The sequence below is a fragment of the Xenopus tropicalis genome, chromosome 9, assembly GCF_000004195.4.
Source record: "Xenopus tropicalis strain Nigerian chromosome 9, UCB_Xtro_10.0, whole genome shotgun sequence".
Taxonomy (NCBI): Eukaryota; Metazoa; Chordata; class Amphibia; order Anura; family Pipidae; genus Xenopus; species Xenopus tropicalis.
Window position 1 is genome coordinate 62382375 of NC_030685.2, and position 27528 is coordinate 62409902.

General features: G+C 37.8%; 1 protein-coding gene across 1 annotated transcript in view; it reads right to left on the minus strand.

The window, feature by feature from the left end:
- The window catches only part of itprid2 (ITPR interacting domain containing 2), a 54552-nt gene that overhangs the window by 16160 nt on the left and 10864 nt on the right, over nt 1-27528 (minus strand). The window contains 6 exon segments of the mRNA NM_001079133.2: nt 13774-14453; nt 15015-15223; nt 16113-16208; nt 16297-16339; nt 21150-21206; nt 23214-23269. Coding sequence (NP_001072601.2) covers nt 13774-14453; nt 15015-15223; nt 16113-16208; nt 16297-16339; nt 21150-21206; nt 23214-23269 — 1141 coding nt within the window.

Here is a 27528-nt window from a genome sequence, read left to right on the forward strand (position 1 = left end):
GGCAATTTCAATAGCAAACTGAACAGTATTAGAATCAGATTCCTTCCAGACATGCTGGCAGAAAAGCTTGTCCATTAACTACTATGGACAATGGAGAATGTTGGTACCCTTTGAGGCAGGTAGATGCCTGGCTGTTATCCCTAGACTCCCGGATATCCATTTTATGGAAAAGCAGCCTTAACTTCAAGGGCCAACTCTCTTCCATTCCTAAGCACCCAGTCGGTCTAGTCTGGAATTGCAGTGGGACGCTGTACTAAACCATTCCAAGGGCATTGGCATTTCCATTGATCTGATTTTTTTTTTATATACTCTCATTGCCCCTTTAAGTCAGGTTTAATTTTTAATGCAACTATTCCACAGCCTTTTCTGGTTATTAAACACAATTTACAAAAGGGGGGGGAGAAGGAAAGAAAAGGAAATGTATGCTTATCTCAGGCCCGCAGTGGAAAAAAAAAAAAAAAAAAAAAAAAAGTGGCATTTATAGACTGAAGCCATAATAAACATGTTTCCTTTGTTTAAAGCAGCCACCACCAACCTAAACTTCTGTTTCCTGCCACTGTAAAGTCTCTTAGCTTTGGGGAAAAAAAAACATTAATCACAGGAATAAAAAGCATTTCAGGCAAAAGGCTGTATTAAGCAAATGCAGAAAGCAGTGGCATAATTAAGCGCAGTCCCATGAGAAGAGAGGGAACGCACACTCATTTAAATAACATTGCAGATGTGTGCTAGTCCTTATACACGGCAATTAAAATACCAAGACATCAGCGCTAAAACACAATACAGAACAAAAAGGCCAAGTTTAAAAGTGGTGTAACATAGGTGTTAGTGTATTAAAAATTACCAAGAACAACCTAGGTCTGGTAAGCCAACCAACCAAATTGGAAAATGTACACATCAGCTGTTTCAAAGCAAATATCTGATTGGTTAGCAGACCTGGCACAAACATGGTGACTTATTACACTGTAACAATGGTCAGTGCTTTGCTATGAGTTGCATATGGGGACTCTGCATTTCACATTGTAACTGCCCAGTCATTTGTTGCACATTAAAACATTTATGTGTGAGAAAGAAAAACTTTAAATAATGCAGAAGTCATTTCCAAAACGGAGACAAAATAAACTTCTGCTTTATCAACCAAATAAATAAGCTTCTCCATTTCACAAAGAGCTTTACTACACAATGGGAAGTGCAGTAAGAGGGCATTAGTGGGACATGCAAACTTATTCATCACACCATTACTTTCCCAAGCACATAGAATCATTAAAATACTTATAGGGGACATAAACGTTCCCTGAAACAAACTGACTCTTTATGTCCAAATTCCTCAAAGCAGGCACCCCAAAATAATATTTGCTGTGAGATGTAACAGAAAGAAAAGACACAAAGGCATCATGAAGAAAGGGGCAAGGATACAGCGATATGGCTAAAATACACATTAAGATCCATTTAATCCACAAATCAAAGCAACCGAGCACAAGACGGCCAAAACCACTAAAAACACAACTGTGGCCCCCTGCTAGTGGTGGTGAGGGAAGACACTTCTTAAGACAGCAGCCAAAATTAGCCATGTTTAACCTAGCATGGCCCTTGTTCCACTAACATTTGCAATACTTAGACAACTAATGGAGAGTGCTGGGAATTATAGTTCCATTGTTCCACCTCACTGACATGAAAACTTCCTGTTAGCATGTGGGAAAGCCCTAAATAGATAACAGCAACAATTCTCTGGAATAAGAGATCAGAGTTCACTCGCCAGCTCTCCCACATCTCGCTATGTGACCAAGCAAACATAATGTCACAAATCATTCCATAATCTCACGAATCATCCCATAAATACAGCATAAATGAATCTGTCAGTTACCCTCAATGCAGGGTTTAACGCAGTTTATGGGGTTATTATTTGGTAAATCTTGTGTCTTGTAAGCAATGGTCACAGGAGCAATGGATAGAAACTTTAGTAATGTGCAAAACATATATCGCATGGTAGGCCCGGACTGGCAATCTGTGGATTCTGACAAATGCCAGAGGCTGCTGTAAGATGCCACAGACAGTCACAGTTTATTGGGCTGGTGGGAAGTTGTATGGGTCTATGTGTACTTGGAATGGAAGGTCCTATTTTAACATCCAGGCCTGTCCCACAGGCTTTCAAACTTAAACCTCCGTAACGTTTGGGACAAAGAAACAGTTTTATTAATTTACCCCTCAACTCCTCAGTGTAAAATTTTAAATCAACACATGCTGAAGAGGAAATGTAAAGGGACAAGCCCCTGGAACAAGCATGAGTAGAGGCTTGCCAGAGCATCACCAGAGAAGATACTCAACACCTGGTGATGTCTATGAATTGCAGACTTCAAGCAGTCATTGCATGCAAGGGATATGCAACAAAGTACTAAACACGACTGCTTTAATATACCTATCATTACTTTGCCCCAAACATTATGGTGCCATGAAATGAGAGGGACTTTGTATAGAAGAGTGTTCTACATGGTGAAACCGAAATGCAAATAACTTTAAAGTCTGGAAGGTTCACTTTAATCATGTCTGAACTGTTTGATTTAAAATCAAACGACAATGTGTTTGCCCCAAACATTACGGAGGGCACCGTATCTACCCTGCAATATACCTAGTGCTTATTTCCTATTGAGCTGGGTGCACACTCTCCTTTGCTTGTATAATAACTGGATGCAGTTAAGCCTAGTAGGGACCCAAGCAATGCTACATATCTAAAATAAAACAGAGATACATAATATAGTAGGCCACAGGTAGGCCATTCCTAGTAATCTAGGTAATCATAGGTTTAGACATGACGAAAATTGCTGGGAATTATGACAGACCCTGTGCAGCAGTTTCCCAAAATACAAATTTTTGAAGCAATCTTGCAGCTATGCCATGTATGACTAATTATCATTGTTCCCAAATGTCAATGTAACTATCTGATAAGGAGAATGTTAAGGGCAATGGCCCACAGTCCCCAAAATGCCTTTCAACAGTCAAAGTGAATGGCGGGGTTGGAAGGCATACGCATTGCTTTGTTTTTTCTGAAGTTGTACACAATTTCCTCCAGGAGAAAACTTTGTGAACTTCAGAAAAATTAGGCGGCACTTGTAACTTCCCACCAACAATTTGCTTTATTGACAGTGGAAAGTAGCCTCGGGGAGGTTAGTTGCCCGTGGTAGCAGAGATTTAACTGCAGGCGACTTATCTCCCTGTGGGCCAAAGCCCTCAACATTCTAACTAACTAATCTAACTTAACTAAACTAATCTCCCTGTGGGCCATCACCCTAAAACAGGGGTCCCCAACCTTTCTTACTCGTGAGCCACAGTCAAATGTAAAAAGGCCTGGAGAGCAACACAAGCCCCATAAAAGTTAATGGAGGTGCCAAATAAGGGCTAAGATTGGCTATTAGGCAGCCTCTATGCACCGTATCAGCTTACAGGGGGCTTTATTTGGTAGTAAATCTTTTTTTTTTTTTTTAATTTTAACTTTTTTATTGAGATTAACAAGTTCCATAACATATTCATTGATAGTTGAAGTTATGTATGATTACATCAATAAATTATACAGTTGTCAAGTATAATTCTTACGAGTCATTCTTTAGGGGAGGAAAAGAGGGTGGGGGGGGGGGAAGGTGTGGTAAGTCTTGTTTTTTTCAACCAAAACCTGCCACCAAGTTCCACCAGGAATTAAAAAATAACTACCTGGTTAGTAACATCCATGGGGTTGGTGAGCAACATGTTGCTCACGAGCCACTGGTTGGGGATCACTGGCCTAAAACATGACCTATGTAAAAGAAATTGAGAAATGCTTTGTTGCTGCAACAAGCTCACATTACATACTGAAATATTCATTTAATATTATGTATTTATTTCTTTAAACGAGTTCCTAAATTAACCAAAATGTTCTTTTAAGGAAGAGCAGAGGAACAGTTAAGATAAGAGTGAGGGACTCCACAGGAAAACAATGCCTAGGAACATGACGGGGGAATGAGTGAGTGGTATGAGCATGATAGGCACTTATACCCACAAGGCTGTCATTTCCACCCACACATTAGCTTTCATTCCTTTCTATGACAAGCTTATACTGTGACTCATGCAGATCAACGTGATAAAAAAAAAAAAAGCTTATGGCTAAATTATTTATTTTCATGGGGCTGCTGCAATTGCCTAGAAGCTCCACAACTATAGGGTGCCAATCATATACAAATCTCTTTCTGTAGGATTGACATGAAATAAAAATGGTATCTGCTAGGTATAGAAAGATATAATGTGATTATATGAAAAAAATTAAATAGCTGGGACACCGGACAATGTGTTAGCAACATGGGAAGGTAACAACTGGCTAAGCTGCAAGCACCCTGTGACTATAAGAAATAGCTGGGAAATTCCAGGGATAATAGCTGCCTTGAGGGTTATTCCCTTGCAAGGTAGATTTATCAGATAACTCAATGGCTCAAGACATTTAAAGGATAAAATATACCCCCCTTTTTTTTTTACTTGAACTCATTCAGCTGGGCTTATGTAGAAAATGTGCACTAACACCAAACTGCCAAACAGATATACCGGATTCCACAAACTAAATGGAAGCCATGATTACTGCAACCACCCTTAGGCTCACAGTGTAATGCAACCTTTTCCTTACCCAGTACTATTGCGAAGTGAGGGATTCTGGGACTTGCAGTTTATACCCCACAGTTTCGAAACCATTGCACAATAGGGTTTGAGTTTCAACGTTTTTAGGAAACACATCACAGCACAGAATCAAGCCTATTATCACAAATCATAATCCCAAATAGAACTCATATGACAACTGCAATGTGCAACAACTTGCGGCTTTTATGTAAATCCCAGCTTCAGAAACAACCCCCGGCTTGAAGTGAATCAATTTCTATTGATCTGAAGTAATGAAATATTTCTATGTTTTATGGGCTTGCTAATTCCATGCCTGCCAAAGGAAACATTTTCCATGCAAGCAGTTTCCATGGCAATGATTGTAATAGTACAGGTATGGAAACCAGTTATCCAGAAAGCTCTAAATTATGGGAAGGCCATCTCTGATACACTCCATTTGAATCAAATAATTTACATTTTTATAAATTATTTCCTTTTTCTCTATAATAATAAAACAGTAGCTTGTACTTGATGGTAGCGGAGGTGCATAAATCCATATTGCTGGCAAAACAATCCTATTGGGTTTATTTAATATTTAAATGATTTTGTGGCAGACTTAAGGTATAGAGATCACAATTACAGAAAGATCCCAGGTCCCAAGCACTCTGGTTAACAAGTCCCATACCTGTATAATACTGTACTATGATCTTACAACTTTAATGTGCGCTCTGTGTTAACAGTCATGTTAGTCAGATGAACAATCACTAAATTGTATCACACCCCAGTGATCCCTAACCAGTGGCTTGTGAGCAACATGTTGCTTACCAACATCTTGGATGTTGCCCTCAGTGCCCTCAAACCAGGTACAGGAACCCTTATCCGGAAACCCGTAATCCAGAAGCAAATAATTATTGATAGGGATTAAATTACTAAATGCTGTGATAGGGGCTAAATTGCTTAATGTTGAATTTACACAATTTTGTTTTCAATCATGAAGGCCTGTGTATGTGTTACTTCAATTGTTATGATTATCCTCATTATCTTGTCTTTGTCCAAGTTGCTCTGGCCTTGGGTATCTCAGCTTATTTTCAAGGCTAAAAAACCATAATAAGCTTCAGTAGCCATTTTAATGAATTTCTGTTATTTGCTAATAACTGTAAGGCATATGTGCCCACCCATGCTACGTAAGCATAATGGGATGTGTTTACCTATCTACTATAAAAGTAATATCAAAACAAAATAAATTTGTACTTGTTTGCAATACACATACTGGTTGTATCGTTTGTACAAGTACCCTGATCAGCTCGCCTGAAGAGACATATCAGATATCTTGCCATCACACAGAGATTAAATCGGACCGGTCCGTGACTGCTTATAGGGACAGTGCTACAGGTGCACAGAGTTACAGAGATTTAACCCTAACAGTTCGTGCTACAGGTGTTACGAACAGAGATTACATGCTGTGATAGGGGCTAAATTGCTTAATGTTGAATTTACACAATTTAGCCCCTATCACAGCATTTAGTAATTTAATCCCTATCAATTATAAGCAAATAATTATAATTTTTAACTATGACTTCCTTTTTCTCTGTAATAATAAAACAGAACCTTGTACTTGATCCTAACTAAGATATAATTAATCCTTATTGGAGGCAAAACAATCCTGTTGGGTTTAAATGATTTTTTTTTTCCAAATTATGGAAAGATCACTTTTCCAGAAAGCCCCAGGTCCTATACCTGTAGTTATTTTTGAATTACTGACTTGGAAACAAACACTGTATTTTTGCCTCCAGCATCAGCTATATATTAATATTATATATAAGCCTGAAGAACATTGAGCATGTGACTCTGCAGAGATTATATCAAACTGAAATTGAATTTTAAAAATGTGCAGAATTTAGCTAAGCAATAAATACAGAAAAGTTTTACGTGTAACCACTATTATAATACCCACAATAAGTTTTTATTACAGCCTAAGATTTACAACAACACTGGGAAAATATACAAATTTTTCTGCACTTTTAAGCAGAAGTTAAATCCATATTATCAGTACTTCTTCATTATAGATTTACATTGCATGGAGCAGATTAACAAGGCCAGAAAGCAGTCTGTGGGAATGATATAAATTCAGCTTGGTAGAAAATAAATCACGATTCCCATAAGAAATAATGAGCTTTTAATGCACCCTGCCTAGACTGGTTCTTAGTATACATTACTAAAGGCAATGCTTTTTAAATAACCACAAACAAAAACCTCTAGGATATTTTAGACTACAATAAAATCTGAAATGTATTAGATAAAGATATATATAGATGATATAGATATATAAATAGATGCAGATGGCATGACTTGCAGTTCTTTGCTACTACACATTGTTACGTAATAGAAACTATAATTTCCCCCAGGATAAAAATCCAGTGAAACTGGCAGCACTGCTTCACCCTGAATTGCTAGAGGCTTCCGTCCCACAGTGAATGTATAACCCTTATTTTCCAATAGTGTTAAAACCGTTTAACTGTGTTGTAAAATAAGATGCAATTTAACTTTGATAGCACCAGGGGAGATTTCAGATTTCAGTGATTTTAAAGTAAAACCTCTTTCACCCCAAATTCCCCATTAACATCTATGGTAATGTTCTGAAAACAGTTGTAAAGTGGCTGTCACATGGAAAACTGGTTTCAAGGCCTTGGGGCAAATGGTAAGAAACAAAAGGGTATATAATCCAGAGTAGGTGTCTGGTTTCTAAAAATTCATCTCATTAGAGTACATACAATCTGATCCAGTCATTCCTGAATGGAGTGGGGGGGGGGGGTGGTGCTCCAGTGATTACCACTCCACTCTAAATGAGTTTAGCACAGGTGAATTGGTATAGTGATGTGTGGGCAAGCCCGAAACCCATGGAATCTTCGGGTCAGGCCAGCATCCACACAACTTCGTAGGTGGGTACGGGCTGAACCTTACTATGAGCCGGTGGGAATGCATTTCAGGGATATTTAACCACGGGCAATAAATTTCCCTGTGTGCCATTACCCTTACAGCATGTGCTTCATGTACTTTCCTGGCCCTGACCACTCAAAACATTTATTTTAAATTCCATATAAACTTAAAAACACAATATACAATAAAAGGTAATATTGAATACTGTCATGGTAAAACATATTGTTTTCAAAATCCATCAGTTAATAGAGCTTCTCCAGCAGAATCCTGCATTGATTTTTATAGATTTCTATATATTTAATTTTGAAATTTCCCATGGGGCTAGCCATATTCGTCATTTCCCAGGGTGCCTCAGCCATGTGACTTGTGCTGATTAACATCAGTCACACTTTACTACTGCATTGCAAGTTGGAGTGGGAGCATAGCAATGGGAAGGTAGCAAGTTAGCAACTACCTGGCACCTGTATTGCTAAAAGTGTTAGATATTGGAATAGCACTGAATAGCTTAATTGTTTCAAAAGCAACTACATTTACAAATAACTAAAATAAATGATGTATATAAAAAGTATATTAAAATGTTGATTAGAATTACGTTTTCCCATTAGGCAAAAATGTTATCTCCTTTAAAACGATTAACCAGCTTTAATGAAGCCATTGGAGAGGCTGTTTTGTTGCTGTACAAGGTAAAGTATTTGATGGCATTTCAAGTAAATATTAGCTCTTCTGCTTCCTTAGATTGCCTGTTCTGAAAATGTGCAGTGCTGGGCTTTTGACGTAAGTGGAGGATGGAAAAGAAGGTGAAACTAAATTACTGGCCCTGTGTGCTTGCAATGTTAACATGACCCTAAAGGAAAGGAAGAATTTGCAAATGAGGAGCGCCATCTTAAACCAACAACTGCATTACATGAAAAGAACTTGGGTAAAAAAAAATGTGTGAAATGTAATTACCTGTGCCTTTAAACACAGGACTGACAAAGGACTACACTAAAAAGCAAGTGCATTGCTGAACCCAATAAGAGATACAGCAGCCGTGCAACAGTGAGGATCAATGCTGCCATATTGCACTTCATCGAACGGTCAGCTCTCTGGTGCTTAGAGGCTCTATAATGCTGCGATTAGTTATTAACTTATGGGGTAAGAAGAAAATATTTTGAACAGTTATTTCTGTGGCACAGAAACTACTGCATATACTTTGTTTGGACAGTGTACCTTGGCACACCTCGGAAAAACATGTCACAGCATTCATTTCTATAATAAAAACCAAAGGTGATAATCTTCTATTTTAATGGCATGCCATGCCAAGCCACATAAGCCAAGTGTCTAATGCTTGCATCTGTAAATCAAGCATAACTTATTCGGTTATTTATCCTTCTGTAATCTGGAGGTTTCTCAGGGAGAAACCTCCATCTGCTGTTTTTCTTCCCTTTATCTGCGTGGAAGCAAAACCACCAACCAACTTTGCTCTGACACAATGGTTTCTATAGAACAGTACACTCAACTAATTACTAATGAGCCCATGACACGCGATTCATTTGTTTGTATTGCAGCTATATTGCTCATTACGTGTTATTTCAACTACACCCTATGTGCGTGTGCAGTAGCAAATCTGGGATACACAGACAAATGATTAGCAAACCAGTACATGTATTTTTATAATGCCATGTCTCCTGCAGGGCAATAGAGATCTGAGCATCTGATCACAATGACCTGATCGAGTAAGAGGGGAGCTCTAGCGCATGGATCTAGTCATAGTTCTGATGTACCTCCAGGTGGGAACAAGCTCCAGGTATAATTTACTTTATTTCTAAAGAAATTGGCAGTTCTCTGTTAAAACCTGCCCAATTTATAATGCAACTGAGAGAATAAATCATTACTAGTCTCCAGGGAGGAGGAGAAAATGTCTGAGCTTTTTATAAAAGTGTATACATTAGATATTTAATAGAACTAAAGAACACAATGAGCTCTCATTTCAGCTGCAGACAATGGATGTACAGTATACAATTCAATCACAGCATGAAATCTGTTTCTAAACTGAATATAACAAAAAAATTCTCTCCAAAGACAAACTTGGACTTTTTTTGCATGCGTCTCCACATGTGTCTTTACGAGCTCCTTTGTTTTGTTCTCTATCCATTTATTTTTCTCGGTCTTGGCAAGAAGGCACATAAAACGGTTTAATTTCCTCTGGCAACTCCCTGTTGTGAGTTTGTTCAATGTGTTTGCAAAGAAAACCATTCTGTTCTCCCCTCCCTTTGTCAATTATTGCTTCTCTGATAAGGTCAGCAATGGGCAAAGGACAGTAACAAACTGGAGCTTACTCCACCCATTCAGGTATGACTAAGAATTATGAATTGTTGCGCATTTCCAAGAAAACCAAAGCACTTGTTTGCTTTAAAATAAAACATAACTTAACTTGTTTAGTAGAAGGAACAATACGGAAATTACTTTATTTGACATGCTAATATGGTTGCCTGCGAGTTGTACATTGCCTATGCCTATGGCTATCTAAGGGGAAATTCAGTGATAGAAATCAAGCAAACGAAAAATTCCCAAGTACCAGCCAATTTAATTTCCCCAGGCAACATAAAGGAGTAGTTTGCCTTTAAATGCAATAATGTAGAGTGCTATTCCGAGACAATGTGCAATTGGTTTTCATTTTTCTATTTGTGATTTTTGAATTATTTAGCTTTTTCTTTAGCAGCAGCCCTTCAGTTTGGAATTTCAGCAGCTACCAAGTCACTAGGGACAAATTCATCCTTGTAACCAGGCAGTGGGTTGAATGGCAGACGAATAAATAGGAGAGGGCCTGAATACAAAGAGATAAGTAATAAAAGGTAACAATAACCAAGGTCAAGTGACCCCCATTTGAATGCTGGAAAAAGAGGAAGACAAAATGTAAAAACTATAAAAAAAATAAAAAATTAAGACCTATTGAGAAGTTGGTAAGAACTGTATTCTATAACATGCTAAAAGTTAACTTAAAGGTGAAATACCCCTTTAATGTAAAATTACTATTTGACATGCCACTTTCTAGGAGACTTCTAACAGCACTTATAATGCAAAAAGGTGGCTAGGAAGACACTTGCTGGAACTAAGGCAGGCTCCATTTCCATGTGCAATACTTATTAATATTTATCTGTTCATAACGTGCTGAAATGCAGCCTCTAGAGCAGGGGTCCCCACACTTTTTAACCCATAAGCAACATTTAAATATAAAAAAGTTGGGGAGCAATACAAGCATGTGGGGTGACCAAAAAGACTGTAATTGGTTATTTTGTAGCCCCTTTGTGGATTGGCAGACTACAGGAGGCTCTGTTTGGTAGTACCCATGGTCTTTATGCCTCCAAAACTTGCCTCCAAGCTAGAAATTCAAGACTGAAGACCTGCTTTGAGGTCACTGGGAGCAACATCAAAGGGGGTGTTAAGCAACATGTTGCTCCAGAGCCACTGGTTGGGGATCACTGCTCTTGAGCAAACCAAACTTTATTTTTACTTGTAAGTACAACCTATGTCCATGAGCTTCATAGTGGCTCCCATGTACTGTCTGCCTTCGCAAGTAGCTCCGGTTAGAACAGCAAAAAAATGGTAGAAGTTGGCCATTTCCAGACCTTTCTTGAACAAATCCCACATGATAAGCTTGTTCAGCCTGTGGGACAATATACTTTTAAATGACTTAGTCCTTTTATTGCTGCCTTCAAGCAAGCAATTCTACTATGTTTCACGAATTGAGGCACTTGAGGCTACTGGAGTCTGTAATTATTGCACTTAGAAAAGCCATATTCATCGATACAACAAAAAAGCTACAAACAGGCCTTCTTGTGCAGTGTAACCTTTTTTAATCATATTTAACAACTGGGGGACCCGGGGGCTGGATGTGTCCCACCAAATGATTTTTATGGCTCCTATTTTGCTCTAGGGCTCTATAGACTTATGAGAATTAACCAGTCCATTAGATGTAATAAATTGGACAGCACTGATGTAAACTCTTTTTTCAAATACAGTATACGTTCTCTTTAATAACCTATTTCCTTAGATCCCTTTACCCTACAGCATACAAAGTGTGAGAAACCCTAGCAGATGGGAGTGCCAGCGCCCTTACCAATACATAATTATACAGAAAGCTCATGTGTTCCTGTGTTTGCTCACACTCCTACACCACACTACAGGCTTATATGTGCGTGCCATCACACCACTTATCTTGGAAAGTAAATTTGCCATTTTGAAGAAAGAAAATGTTTTAGTATTGTTAGGTAAATCTTTATCAGAGGTTTCAAACAGCGAGTAAAGAGATTTTAGCACCATTGCCAAGTAGTTCTACCAATCCCCATGGCCAATGCAGGTACCTTTTGTATTAAAATGCATTGGGTACAGACTGTTAGCACACATATATTAGGGGCAGATTTAACAAAATGTGAGATTAGAGCTCACCACAGAAAAACTCATCCTCTTTTTATATGGTGAACTCTAACTTTCACCCATTGATAAATACACTTCTAAAAATCCCACAAGAATGAAAAAAAGGTGTTTTTGTTTTTTGTTTTGTTTTGTTTTTTTGTGGTGAGATCTAATTTCACATTTTGATAAATCTGCCCCTAAAGCTGGCCATACACGGCAACATCCGCTCATTTGGGCCAAACAATTGAACTGGAATGGCAGGTATACGCGCCGTCCCTCAAGGAACCTCATCAACGAGCCAATGCGGTCCCCAATCCAACAGAAAAATCAAACCTGGCAACAAATATCTGGATGATTTCAGGCTAAAAAAATCACCCCCTTAAGGTGGCCATACACGGTAAGATCTGATTGTTTGGCGAGGTCCCAAATGAGCAGATCTTTTCCCAATATGCCCACCCAAGGTGGGTGATATCAGGCTAATTCAATTGCCCTAAGTTGGCAAGTATATGGGCTATCGGGCCAAGGACCGTATGAACGAGTTGATGCGGTCCCCAATTCAATAGGAAAATTCAAACCTTCCAGATTGAAATCTGGGCAATTTTAGGTCAGATATTGGTTGGGTTGGCCAGTCTGGGGGGGGCATACATAGACAGATATGCTGCCGAAATGGTCTGAAGGACCCCAACTGGCACCTGAAATCTGCCAAATGTACAGCCACCTTAAATGTAGTGATCGTACTCAATGTGTAAGAATTTGTATTAAGACAGTCTGGCACTTCTAACACAATCACAGCGAGAAGCTTGGTGCCACCTATCTTTCCAACACACTACACCTCTGCAGCCATGCACGCTTGCTGTATTTTCCCAAAGCACAAGGACGCCAGTCACATGAGCTCAGAAGGCAGACCCGGCTCCACGTCATGTTTACAAGGTTAACAAACAAAGTATTATTCTCTCAAGAATACTCAATAGGACCACTGTATTTAACTCAAAAAACTATGTAGATTAACAAAGGTTGTTAAATATGCTGAGAAACATCTTAGATAAGTAATAAAAATTAACAAAAATAAAATTGTAGCCTCACAGAGGAATAGTGTTTAGTGTTTGGCGTTAGTGACCCCCATTTAAAAGCTGGAAAGAGAGTCATTACAGGAAGGCAATAAATAAAAAAAAATCAATTTGAAAGAATAGGCCATTCTAGAACATACAAAGTGTTAACCTGAAGGTGAACCACTCCTATAAGGCAGCTTAAACAGCAGGTCTTAAACTGACCCACTTTTGTGCGGCCACATAGCAATATTCAGAGCTTCTTACTGCCTTCACTTTTACCACCTGTTACAACAATACAAACCATTCACTTTGACAACCTGAAATGCCACAGAGAACAGTAAGTAGTATGCAGTAGAAATAACAATCAACCATTAAAAGGCAAAATAAAAGTATTTGAGCACACAGTATAATGTTAATTAAGAAATAAAAAATAATTCACAATCAAAATTACATTCTCGTGGGGGCATTTCATTGAAGACAACACAGAAAAGTACAAGAGAGCAAAAACATATTAAACTTGTAGTTTCACAAAATTTACACTTTACATTTGTTATGTAAATAGTATAATGGTAATATACCGTAATAATGTATAAGGTTATTAGTAGTGGACACTATGAAGTCCATGAATGCATTCTACTATTTTTACATGATAATTTGGGGGCCCACTTAATAACTGGTACATAAGTTGGTACAGGCCATACAGACACACCAAACTCTGTTTTTCATGGTATGCAAAATATATATACATTTCCTTTTAAAAGACAAACAGCAATGCTCCACATACCTCTTCAAGCTCAAACGAGTCCTTCGGCTGGCTGATCAGGTTCATTATTGCTTTGTTAGGTGCATACAACTCCTTTTCTGGTGTAGATGTGTTAGGGTTTTCCTCTGTTATGTAGCTTTCTGACTCCTGATCTGTGATAACATCTGTATTTTTAGCAGCTGATGAGTCTGCAATGCCTGAAATGTCACATTCATTTTGGCTAACTGAACTGTCTTCTGGTTTTTCAGTGCAAGGCTCAGCCAATGCTTCATCCAAGTTATCAGCACTAAAGGAAGCGGGATCAATGGGATTTAAGTCCAAGACTATGCCCGAGTTTGAAGCCTCTTCGCTAACTGTAGCCAGAGGTGGAGAATTCTTTTTAAAAAGTTTCTGTAATTTTTGATCTATTTTAACAGAACCTTCTTGGTTGTTGTTTGAAGTTTGACGTTTGTCATCATCAGAGACAGAAGAGTTGCAATCTGAAGTTACCCGATTACCATACAAATTAAGCTTGGATATGGTTTCCATTAGCCTGCTTGAGGACCTTACCAGAGGTGCTGGCTTGGTAGGTTCTTGATCTTTATCAGGTATCAGAGCTTTGGAACTGCCTATTCTTTGAAGTGGAGTTCCACTAACTTGAGAGTATAAAGAAGAAAATGCATTTGCCACTTCAGTAAGGACTTTAATCTGGCGAAAACGACCTGAGGAAAACGACATGAAAACAGAAAAGGTTACTAGAAAACACTGATTAATGAAGGAAATATAGGTTCCACCATATTCTTGAGTTTTACCATAGCAATCTGCATCTTAGATAATATATACACTAATGGAGAAAAGCTTAGGCCACCAACTAAAGCTTGCTATGTATGGTGCAACATGGAAGGACAATTTAATCAAATGAATTATATGGGTTGATATACATTTACGAATTAATGGATTGTCAATAGGTTAAAAATTATCTCAGGTAATGAACTCATACACCAATTAATACAATCAGCTTAGCAAGGCCCCTCACTGATGTGGCTCTCACAAGAGTGTGCTAACAAGTGATTTATACTAAATTATCATGGACAATACTGAGAAAATTGATAGTAAAAGCCAAGCATGTGGCATTATGCTAATAAAAATGTTTGGTCAGATACATTAGTCACTAAGTGATTTTTCATGGTGGCTTCATGATATTATACATAAATGCAATATTGACTGGAAGAATTAATCAATTAAGAATTTAGTAATGTAAAAAAAGTGATAAAGCAACATACTTGTTAATGCAAAGTTGGGGTTTTCCACTTCTAAACGTTGCATCTGAGCATTCAAAAACAGCTTGATATCTATCCCATGGGCAAGAGAACAATTGTTGAAAAACCTTGATGGTATTTTGGAAGCTATGTCTGGTTCATCTTTACCAAAGCCAAGATTGTAAAGAATTTCTTCTGGGTCTTCTTCGTATAAATCTAGTAACTCTGAAACACTAAGGAAATAAAACGTGTGTATCAAATGAAAGGGAATAGATGTGAGTTTCAATTACTAAAGTTCTGAAAATCAAGCAAACTACAGACAAAATTTAAAAGTCAAGGTTTGGTCTAAAAACAAACAGGACTTAAACATGGCACTTGGTTTTCTTTATATTTATAAGCATATCACTGGGTGGTTACCTAAGGGGGGGGAAACATTAAACATATGTGCCTGAAACCCCTAGGAAATAAATATTTGGTAGATTAATTCACATGGAGTTGAAAAGAAAAACACACATACAAAGTTACAGCTAATGTTCTGTTTTTTTAATCAGCTGCACAACACAAGTCCGGAATTTGTTGCGCTAACCACAAACTAAAAGTTAAACTTCCTAATTTTATCATTTTGCTCAATATCAGAGTCAAACAGAATATCAGCCTTTAACATAAGCTGTCCTGTTTTTTTTAGCAGTAAGTCCAGAATGGATCAGTTGAATGTAATCTTTTTTTTTTTTTTACCAGTAAACACTGGTAATCCTCTGTAAATTTTAAGTAAAAAAAAATAAGGATTGAAAAAAGGAGACTATAACATATAGATTATTTCGCACTAGGTAAAGTGTCACAAAAGCTATTAGTAGTTTAGGGTTAGTTATTCTTAAAAGGAGCAGTTTCAAAGTTTGTCAAGAGAAATAAAAAAACATAGGTACATGAAAAGAAATACTGACAAAACCAATGCCACATGAAGTGATAATTTTCAGGAATTTTAACAAAAGATAGTAAAAATACAAAATGGGGAACTCTCCTCTACTAATTTTGCACTGTAATAACTTTACAATTAGTGTGGGAAGCATTTTCCTTGCTCTTCCATTGGTCACAATTTCTTGCAATAATGATGGGCCCACTTACCTTGATACAGTGGTGCTGCTTTTCCCAGAACCGGTGGAGTTCATGCTTCTCCCTTTCTGGTGAAACTGGAGCCTGCGGTCCTTAGCCAGCAATGCACTGTGTAAATCATAAGAGATAAAAGTGTGAACAATTCATTATAGCTCGGATTGAGTCTAATGGGGCAATTACATGATGAGCAACTTACAAAGGGGTATCCATCGACAGGTTCCTTTGAAGGAGGTGATTAGCTGTGAGAGAGAATAAAAGGTAAGCGAATTAGTAATGCTTCTCAGTTTCTATAGATACACATGTATCAGACCGTACTGGAATTGAAGAGCGAAGACATGAAATGTATTTTCCTATCAGATTTGTTGATACATGCCACTAGTAAATTCTGCAGATTTTAAGCAATTATCAGCTGCTTAACATAATAATGTGCTGTATTTTTAATCCACTCATCTTTTGTTTTTTCAATAAATCCAATGACATTATTAATAAAACCCTTAAGTCCTTTAAGAGAATGAAGCAGTCGGCAGAAATTACTCAACTTATTACATATTATTGTAGAGTGCTGAATAAAGTGCTGGCGCTATATAAATAAATGCGGTTAACTAACAATAGGGACAAGTCAAGGCAAGTGCATCCATTTTCCTCTTCGACATACTGTACGTTACAGCACAGCTTTCAGGGATAGTTATAAACATTTAGTAGCAAAAAAAAAAATAAAAAACCCCCACAAAAAGCACATTGTGGAACAAGGTTAGGTGCACAGAGTTACATACAGCCACTATGCAGTAAGGCAAGGCCTTTGGCCACCAGCCTGCCAATGTCCCTGTACCTCACCATAAGGCCTAACAAGTGCCCAGCTTTTAGGCTGAAAAATGTAGGAGTCTAAATGTATCACCTTCTATAGCTTTAATTTCAGTACATTAGTGGTTCCATCAACTCAATAGAAGATGGTGGCCATCATATTGATTCTAGATATTAAAGGAACAGTAACACCAAAAAATGAAAGAGCTTTAAAGTAATAAAAATATAATGCACTGTTGCCCTGCACTGGTAAAACCGGTGTGTTTGCTACAGTAACACTACTATAATTTATATAATAAGCTGCAGTGTAGCCACGGGGGCAGCCATTCAAGCTGGAAAAAAGGAGAAAAGGCACAGGTTACATAGCAGATAACAGATAAGTTCTGTAGAATACAATAGTGTTTTATCTGTTATCTGCTATGTGCCTGTGCCTTTTCTCCTTTGAATGGCTGCCTCCATGGCTACATAGCAGCTTATTTATATAAATTATAGTAGACTTTCTGAAGTAAACACACAACTTTTACCAGTGCAGGGCAGCAGCACATTATATTTTAGTTACTTTTATACACTTTCATTTTTTGGTGTTACTGTTCCTTTAAAGTCAGAAGGGGCAGATAATCAGGCAGAGCTAGTTTTTGGATCAAAAACTACAATTTAAGCATGTCCCCATACAAAGTATTGCTCAGAGTTGGATACACAAGTGCTGGTTCTCTACAGCTCCCAATATTTTCAACCATTTACATAATGAAGTCTGGCAAAATTTAGGGTTCAATTCAATAATTTTCATGCAAGAAAATGTACATTTTAAAATCATAGCCACACCCTTTAGTAACATTAGTATTAGGTTGTCTATTCATAACACTGCTTATTCTCTGCTGTACTAATGTACAATGTCACAAAAATGAACACATTGACAGACACAAAGGAAAACACACAATCCAGAATCCACAATCCAGAATTCAGCCCCTGACACACACAATGTTAGTTAAACCACTTGGAAAACATATTTTATCTAAAAAGCTTTGAACTTGATGTTTTATAGGTAAGGATGACTCTCTGTAATGTAAACCTCTATGCCTTAAGGCTACTAAATATATCCAAACATTAATAAACCCTTAGAGGACTGATTTGAAATCAGTATATGTTTTATTCTAGCTTAGTTACCATTAGGTAAAAGGTACTTTTTTTTATCAGACTAGTTAATCCTCTTTAGAGTAGAATTCTTAAACGTCTACAAAAAAAAAAAAAAAAAACCAACAACAACCCTACCACTGAAGTAAGGGCCGCGACAGATGGGGAGATTAATTGTCTGCGGGCGACTAATCTCCCCGAAATGCCATCCCACCGCCTAGAATGTAAATCGCCGGTGGGATGTCATATGTGGCGCAGCGATTTGCCGAAATCGCAGAAGTTGCCTTGAGAGTTAACTTCGCCGATTTCGGCGCCACGTATGCCATTCCACCAGTGATTTACATTCTAGCCGGTGGGATGGCATTTAGGGGAGATTAGTCGCCCGCGTCAAGGGAGATTTGTCACGTGGGACTAATCTCCCCATCTGTCACGACCCTAAGAGAAGAATCTCTTGGTAAATACTTCTCTCCACTGCAATTTAAATCATTACTACATAATCTAAATAAATGTCATCTTATCTATAAATTAAGTACTGTTGCCCTGCACTGGTAAGATGGGTGTGCTTGTTTTAGCAACACTACTATAGCAGGCCAAGAATGGCAACCTGTGGATTTCGGCAAATGTCAGATGGGCTGCTATAAGATGACATAGACAGTCACTATTTATTGGGCTGGAGGACTGGCCTTTGTGTACTCGATATGTGTTACTGTTTCATTAAAAGTTAAACAAAGCCTGCTCCCAAAGATTCAAAGCTGTGTTAAGTTAAATCAAATAATAATAAGCCAGTTTTACAAATAGGTTTCATTATTGTTAAAGAGGTTTATTAATTCACTGATTTATTTGCGAGTTCTTCAACCTAACATTTTTAACCTGGCTGCAATTAATATAACTTTGGCTTTGAGTCACCGGCAGGTTTCACCTGTTCTAACTGGCTGATTCCAACATGAGCCAGCAAGGTGACAGACAGCATGGTTGTTTTTTTTTTTGCGGTAGAGAAAAGTTGTTAGGTCGAGAAAGCAAACTAATAAACCATACCGTAAGAAAAAGATAAAATAAACTCTTTTTATAAAAAGAAAATCTCACTGATGCAATCATCTTTCAAGGTTATTCAATCTTAGCATAACTATAGGTGTAACCATTTAAAGGAAAAGTATCACTAAAAATTTTTCAGTAAAAAATCTATTCTACCCTGCACACCATTTATTATTTTGAATGCATTATTAGAAAATACCTGCTAAAACTTGGCTTCCGTTCATTTGAAATAGGGCGAATCGATTGATCCTAGCCCGGCTTCTTCCTATACAGAAGGAAGGCTAGGATCGATCAATCGATCGTCGCATTGTGGATTCTTCCCTGCATCGCCGTATCGCCCCATTTCAAATGACCGGAAGCCAAGTTTTAGCAGGTATTTTCTAATAAAGCATTCAAAATAATAAATGGTGTGCAGAATAGGGCAATTATTGGGGCAGGGTAGAATAGATTTTTTTACTTAAAAATTTTTAGTGTTACTTTTCCTTTAAAAAGCCAGTCCCTAAGGACCTGTTGCTAATGACTGGACATTGATAAGGCGTTCATTCACTAAATGGATGGTCTATAAAAAGCATTACTATCATCATACTGTGGGTATAGGATATGTATACTTTTTCTTTTTCCCAATTGGTTAAATGATGTTGAAGTCAGCATTACTCTGATTCATAGCAAGGTTAGGGACTACTATGTTTATATTTACAACACTAAGCAACCTAAACATATATACATATAAACACAGAAGAAAATAAAAACTATTCCTAATATAAAGGGAAAAAAACAGTACTCGTAAAAAGAAAGCCTCTTTCTAAACAATCACTCAATTTTTGAGAACACAGCAGCAAAAAAAAAAAAAAAAATCTAAATATAAAATTACATTTTATCACTATTTAGGTCTAAAACCTAAAGTAATGTAACAACTTGGCCAGTCATTAGATAGTAGCTGTCACTAATATGCAAACTATGTTCTCATAGCTCAGCATCTAATTAACAATATATTATTCATAAGATACATTTTACCTAGAATACTTTCCTTCTAGTCTCAACTGCTAGTTTAATATATGTCATTTGGGGATGTTACTAAAGGCAGGGTACAGATGAAACAAACACCATGAGTGGTGTTTAAACCCTGATACCCTAGTACTCTACCTAGTTTAATGTACATATGATTAATCATCCACAATAAATTTCTGCTACAGTGGACGACTAGTCTCCCTGAAAAGTATTTTCATCAGCAATAAGGACTATGCGCATCACTTTGGCATTCCGAAGTCACACAAAGTTGCCTGCAAGAGGAAACTTTGCGCAACTTCGGAAAACCAAAGCAATGTGTAGGCCTTTATTATTATTATTAACATTTATTTATAAAGCGCCAACATATTCTGCAGCACTGTACAATAAGTGGGTTCATACATTGGACATACAGAGTAACATATAAAGCAATCAATAACCGATACAAGAGGTGAAGAGAGCCCTGCCCAAAAGAGTTTACAATTTCCACTGGCGATTCCCTTTATTGCTAGTGGAAAGGCTTTTTTGGGAGATTACTTGGCCCTGTTAGCAGAGATATGGCGGGTGACTAATCTCCTTGTGGGACATTACCCTAAGTCTCTGCCACTATTTTCACACAAATATGAACACCATGTTGTGATGAAACATTTGTCTGTCTCTGGGATCGATGCCCAAATTGTAAACTTCAGCAAAATGATTATAACAATACTGTACCATACTGTAAATGCACAATTAGTAGAGGCACGTGCAGCTCAAAGTCTGAACCAAAGGCAGTGTCTGGGTATTACAATTTTTTTCATGAGACACAATACAAATTTGTTCTTAGAAAATACACTTAGCAAGAAAAAGGTTTCCTTACATGCAGCTCTGATAATATGCCAGATTAGCAGGCAAATGCAGACCACCAGCTAGAGAGCTCCCAAACCAACACTAAAATTAACAGAGGACGGAGGAAAGAAAGTTCTCCAGCTACCAGCTATATATTAACATTAATATGTTTAACTGTACCTGAATATATAAATAAGACTGCTGAATGACAAGGTTCAGCATTGCTAGTAACCTATTCAAATAGTCACTCACCTTCTGCTCCAAGGGACAAATCATCTTCAAAGCTTCCACCATTCTTTAAAAGCATGCCTAAAAAAAGATAAAAATCCAGCGGAGAGTCAGTCGTATCACATAATCCACTGAAATCAGTTGTGTCACACATTCCACTGGTATCATTCGTATCACATGTTCCATTGGTAACCACCGTATCAGTAGCAGGCAACATAGTAAAGGGAAATTAAGCACAAGAAGGAGAAGGTTGGGAGGGAGAAAGGAAGAAGAGTGTTGAGCGAGCTGGTGAAAGGGTGCTGATCTGGCATGTTTCACTTCCCTACAGCAAAGAGTCACACAGGCAAAAACAATGTTGCATTCCCAGTACATTGCTGTGTTACTTTGAACTATAGAACACAGGGTTGGTACAAGGGATCAGGAATGGCAGGTTCAGGGAGGACATTATATAACAGCAGGCCTAATCGCTTTATCTTTATAAGTTCTTAGAGTCCTTTAGAACAGGTCATTCACACCACACACAAGTAGGCAGCACTATGACACTCCTGCTTTAGTGGCTCCATAAATTCCTCAATAGCCCGAGTAATTTGCCTACGCAAGGATATGATCCAGACTTCGTAGAACAAAGAGAAGAATCATCTATGATGGAAAAAGCTGGGTGAAGTGGAAAAGTTGTGGGAAAATTCTAAAATGTCTTGCCTCGGTCAAGCTGTTTACACTGAAGTATGTGTCACCTTAGTTCCACCCTAGAGTTTTTCCTAGAAGTTAAAATACTGTCCCCTTCATAAAGATGCACATTCCATGAGCATGTCAAGCAAATACCTACAGACACACAGCACTCATATGCTGCATAGATGTCACTCCACTGAATGATTGTGGATTTCAATGATAAATCAGTCTTCCAGACAACACATTAAACACACCATTTTTTATTTCAATACCGTTTTGCTATGCTATGATAATATGTCATAATAATATCTTTATAATACAATATGGTTTCTGAGTGACACCAAAACATTACTGGATGCTTTTGTTTTACAATGGCCCAAACTAAGTTGTATCCTTATAAACCGCATGTTTGTCAAATTGTGTGCATCCTTGTGCTTTTATATGGTCGCTTCTTTCCTCAGTTACTTCGGATACCTTTAGGGGGTACATTATCCACTTATATATAACACTTTGTGATGTCTTCAGTTATAAACAGGGCATAATGCACCGCTTTTTTAAAAAACAAATAAATAAATAAATAAAAATAGTGCTGTACAATTGCACCACCCTTTTATGAATTGGCCCATGTTCCTTTATATTAATTTGAAGGCTTATGTATACAGTGAACTGGGAGCACCAGTAAGAAGCACCAGGGAGGCTGGCACTGCACAGGGTGTGCTTATCCTTTATACTTGCGACATATGACTCACTGAAACATGCGTATTTTAAGAAATCTAATACTTTAAAAGGACAACGAAAGCACTTAAAAACACACATTTTGTATTTATTGGTCTGCTTCCATTAAAGCTATATTCAGCTTGCCGGAAAAAAAAACAAATATATACACACACACAGGTATGAAATGTGTTATCCTGAAACAAATTATCAAGAAAGCTCAGAATTAATCAAATAATTCACATTTTTAAAAATGATTTCCTTTTTCTTTGTAATAATAAAACATTACCTTGCACTTGACTCCAACTAAGATATAATTAATCCTTATTGCATGGAGGACAGTCAAACCACACAAGCACAGATAATACATACTAAATCATATGCTATAAGGAGTTGGGACCAGCACATGCTTGACACCAAGAGATGGAAAGTATTTCCTTGACAAACCAATGCAACCAATTCCAAATATAATAAAAATATATGGCTTGCTTAGAAAAAAAAAAAAAAAAAGCACTGTGCGGAAAATGAAATACTTCAGTTTAGAGAGTAGTCTCCTCATTTTAAAAATTATGCAACTCCAAGCCCTTTCAGATTGAGCAGTCTGCAGATGGACTCACACAATCATGCAGGAAAACAGCACAACAGATATTTGCTATATTCATACAAAAGACAAAAGATGTAGGAGAGACATGAAAACCATCTTACCTTTCTGTGAGCTAACAGGATTGTTCTGCTCATCCAAAGACGCTCCCAGCGGTGTTCTGAAAACCACAAGATTACCCAATTATTATCTAGAGAAAGGTTTTATTTCCTTCCTTAGTCAAAAATACTTTATGAAAAAAAAGAAAAAAAAAGGGGGGGGGGGATAGGGAGGAGGAGCTGCAAACGGCAGACTTACAGCTTCTCACGAATAGCGTACAAATATATGTGCCCTTATACACTCCAACATCTGCAGTATGTTTTTCACCCCAGCCTTTCAATTCTATAGAGAAACCTACAAAAGCAGCCTGTAAACATCTGCATAGAGCACACCAATGCAAATGAATACACAGGCCAGTGCAAACTAGTATTGCTCCCATATACATTACACATGCTCAATAAATTATAAATAATTTATATTTATAAATGTAATTGCTGGTGAAATTCTTTGCTGTTCTCTGCACTGCTGGTTCCACATACATGTTGTGGGTAAGGATCAAACTGCATTCTCTACACAAGAAAAGCTTAAAATACAAAAAAAAAAAAAAAAAGAAATCAGATCTTGAAATTACCAGGGGTGGTTTTGACTGCCCCAGTAAAGTGTCGCCACCTTGCCTCGTGGCAGAAAGCAAAAATTTCTACTAACACCTTGTTATAAAAACAACAATATAAATACATTTCAAGCTTTTGCACTGTATTTACACAGACATATCTGCAATGTCTAAAAAGCTTTGTTTTACAAGACCAGTAATACCAAGAAAAGAATGGGTTTTGTATACATTTATACATAAAGCAGTGTTCCCCTGCACTAGTAAAAACTATGTTGGAGCTCACATTTACTAACAATAGTCAAACTTGCACCTGGGCAGTAACCCACGGGAACCAATTACATTTTTGCTTTCATTACTCTGCATCCACAGCCACTACAGACTTGCACTACATGAATCAGATATTATTGCCCCTATAGATGCCATCTGCAATCTTAAAGGAGAAGGAAAGGCATTTTGGCATTTATATTTATTCTGCAGAAAGCTTTACTATAGCCGAGAAACAGCCATAGAAGCTTCCTTTGTTTGTAGAAGATAGCAGCTGCCATTTTAGCTTTGTCTCAGTAACTTCCTTGCTGCAGCTCTGGTGATGGTAGCTCAGATTAGAGCACAGTTGGGAAAGGGAGAGAAGAGCCAACTGAGCAGACTCGTGCCATGACCTGAAGGTTTTTTCCAAGAGAAGAAAGTCTGATACTGAAGGACATGTGTACACAAAAACAGAAAAGAAATTCTGTGTTTCTTTTGATAGAGGACTCAGTGCAGCTGAGTGTTTATGGCTGTATTTGCATAGATTTGCATTTCTGAAAAAGTTAACTTTCTTTTTTTTACCTTTCCTTCTCCTTTTAGCTGCAATATTCAGGTATGGGATCACTTATTTAGAAACCCATTATCCAGAAAGCTCTGAATTACAGGAAGGACATGGAGCCTAAGCAAATCATTTGAATCCTATAGGGCTTATTTGTTTATTTATGTTTATTTGTTTTGTATTAATTCACAGAAATGTGAAAGGTAATTAGCACATATTAGCCCAGCGAGTGCCCACAATGATGCAGAGAAGGACTGTTATCTAAAGAAATAAACTACATCCTCATACTCCCCAAACAAGGAACACAAATTATTATGACATTAACCATTATACAGTATTTGCAGAAAGGTTCCATGAAATCTTGCCACAGCAGATAAAGTGGTCTGATGCTCCATCTAACAGTGTGATAAAACAAACATTTTCCTGCCCACAGATTTTTTTAAAGTTGTTCTTTTTATAAGTCTTATCTGATCCTTAGGCATAGAGGCGGGGCAGACAATACCTTTAGGGCTCTGGCAGTTTCCTCTCAAGGCAACTTCCGTGATTTCGGGGAAATCGCGGCACCACGTATGCCTTCCCACCGGCGATTTACATTCTCGCCGATGGGATGGCATTTCGGGGAGATTTGTCGCGGGCGACTAGTCTCCGTGTGCCAGAGCCCTTAGCTTTCCATTCAGCACTTCCTAGATGTCACTGCACTTCTCACTTTTCCCCTCCCTACCCATCACCTAATTATGTAGCCAGTGCATGGGCCTGGGCATCTGGTCCTCCAACAAGATTTTGGGGTGATGCAAAGTTTACCTTACTAACAGTGTCCACAAATTGGCAGCTGTCTGCTTGCTGTGATTGAATAGTTCCAAGACTGAAGGAAACAAGATTTATACTATCTATATAGTGTAAATGAAGTTGATTTTGCTCAACTAACAAGATAGAAAAGAATTTGGAGTTTTTTCTTAAGGTGACAGGTCCCCTGTAAGATACCAGGGGTGGCATAATACATAGCAGAAGCAAACCTACTCACACAGTATAGCAGTGCGTGCCTTCATTTGTTTTTAAAAGAAAAACATAACGAAAAACAGAGAATCCACTAAAAATAGACCACTCATGTGCACACGTATATGTACATATTTTATTAGACATGTAGACAAAAAATGAAGACAAGTCAATTTCAGTTGTACAATAGCTGAGTTGGCAGAGTTTGGCAGGAAAATAATTAGCAAAGACTTTCAAATAGCTTATGGTACAGTAGATACTGGATTGGGCTACTTTATGCAGCTTAACTGTACTACTTTTTCAGGGGCTACAGTAACCAAAATCTAAAACCGATTTAAAATTCATAAAAGCCACTTGACCAAAATAAATCAGCTAGAATTAAACTATGTTAAAGGCCAAAGGCACCTCCTTTTAATATGCAACTAATGATGTTGTGATCATATAAAAACATTCTGTACTGTTTAAAACATTTAATGGGAGGTACAAGTAATCAAATAAAATATACAGGGAGCACAGAGGACAGAAAGAGAGAGTATAAGCCAAACACTGCCTGCTGTTCAACGACTGTTTATAAGAACACAGATAGTTAGGATACATATGGTAGAAGTTCTGTAACACAGATATTTCCAAACAGATTCAAATCTGTCCATGTTGGCAGTCTCATGTACAGAAGAGAATCTTCAGAGATCACCAAGATAGCTTATCAGTATAACACCCACATGTACAATGTCCAGTGACTCGCTGTCACAGTCCCCAGTTACAGAAATATTAGAATATTACACAACAGCAACAATGGCATACTGCTCTTAGAACATTTAGTAGCAGCACAAAAATAGGTATCAATACCAGATAAAACTATTGGTATCAAAGTTTTTATGTACAGTTTCCATTAATGAGCAAATCTGCTAATGGTACCTAAGACCTAGTACATTTTTAGGCTGATGGTACATAGACAGGGGTGTGCACTATCCAGGTTACTACTATTCATAGTAATGGTTGCGGAAATCAATGGAAGTAAAGGCAAACTCACATCTAGATACAAGCAAAACACAATTATTATTGATGGGTGATTAAAGAAGGGCTTGAAGACACTGCTAGGCCTCTTTCGTCATGACTAGGAAGACTGCACTATTATAATGATGGCCACACACAGGCCGATGAAAACTGCAAGATCAAGTCGGTAGCTTATTGCCCCATGTATGGCACCCACAAATGGCCTACGCAACTGATATCTGGCCAGCTGCCGAGTCAATAGTTTGGCCCTTTTCCTCACCAAATGAGGAAAAGGGAATGTGGCTCTCTACCCAGAGCCTTAAAAGGTAGAAAAGGCCCCCATGCCATACATAACTCTTTTACTGACAGCATTATGCAAATAAGGGTATCTGGAAGGTAGGGACCTATAAAAGTGCACCCTGCTGAAAAATAAAACAAACAAACAGTAAGAAGCAATTAACATTCCAGTATTAAACAACATGTAAATATTACCCAAAATAAACACATTGAGACTTGTCCCTTCCTTACTATCCACAGACTATTTCTGTCTGGCATATCAAGGCCTAATTCTGCAGCAAAAAGAAGGAAGTATGGAGGCTGGATGTGTGCCCAGAAATTTCAGTAGTATCCTACCAATGTTACATTTCATGCTGAGAGTGAAACTGCATCAGGAATGCAGTGAGGGCTGACTGCAGCTACTCTAACAAGAAGATTACAGCTTCTGTTTGATCCGCCAGAATTTTTATACTGCTGTCAGGGCCTAAGGAGATATCAAGCTGTATAGGATTAATTATAGTGCTAGATTTATATTTACAGATAATACTTATTAACAGCAACACACAAACTGCATCCCAGCCTTAAAGAAAAAGAGGTAAAGCACTGGGGGGGGGGGGCACCCCGAGTAATAGCAGCATGGTACATGGTAGCACGCAGTACACAGGATTGGTACTTTTTTTTTTTTTTTTTTTGCAGGAAGAGGATT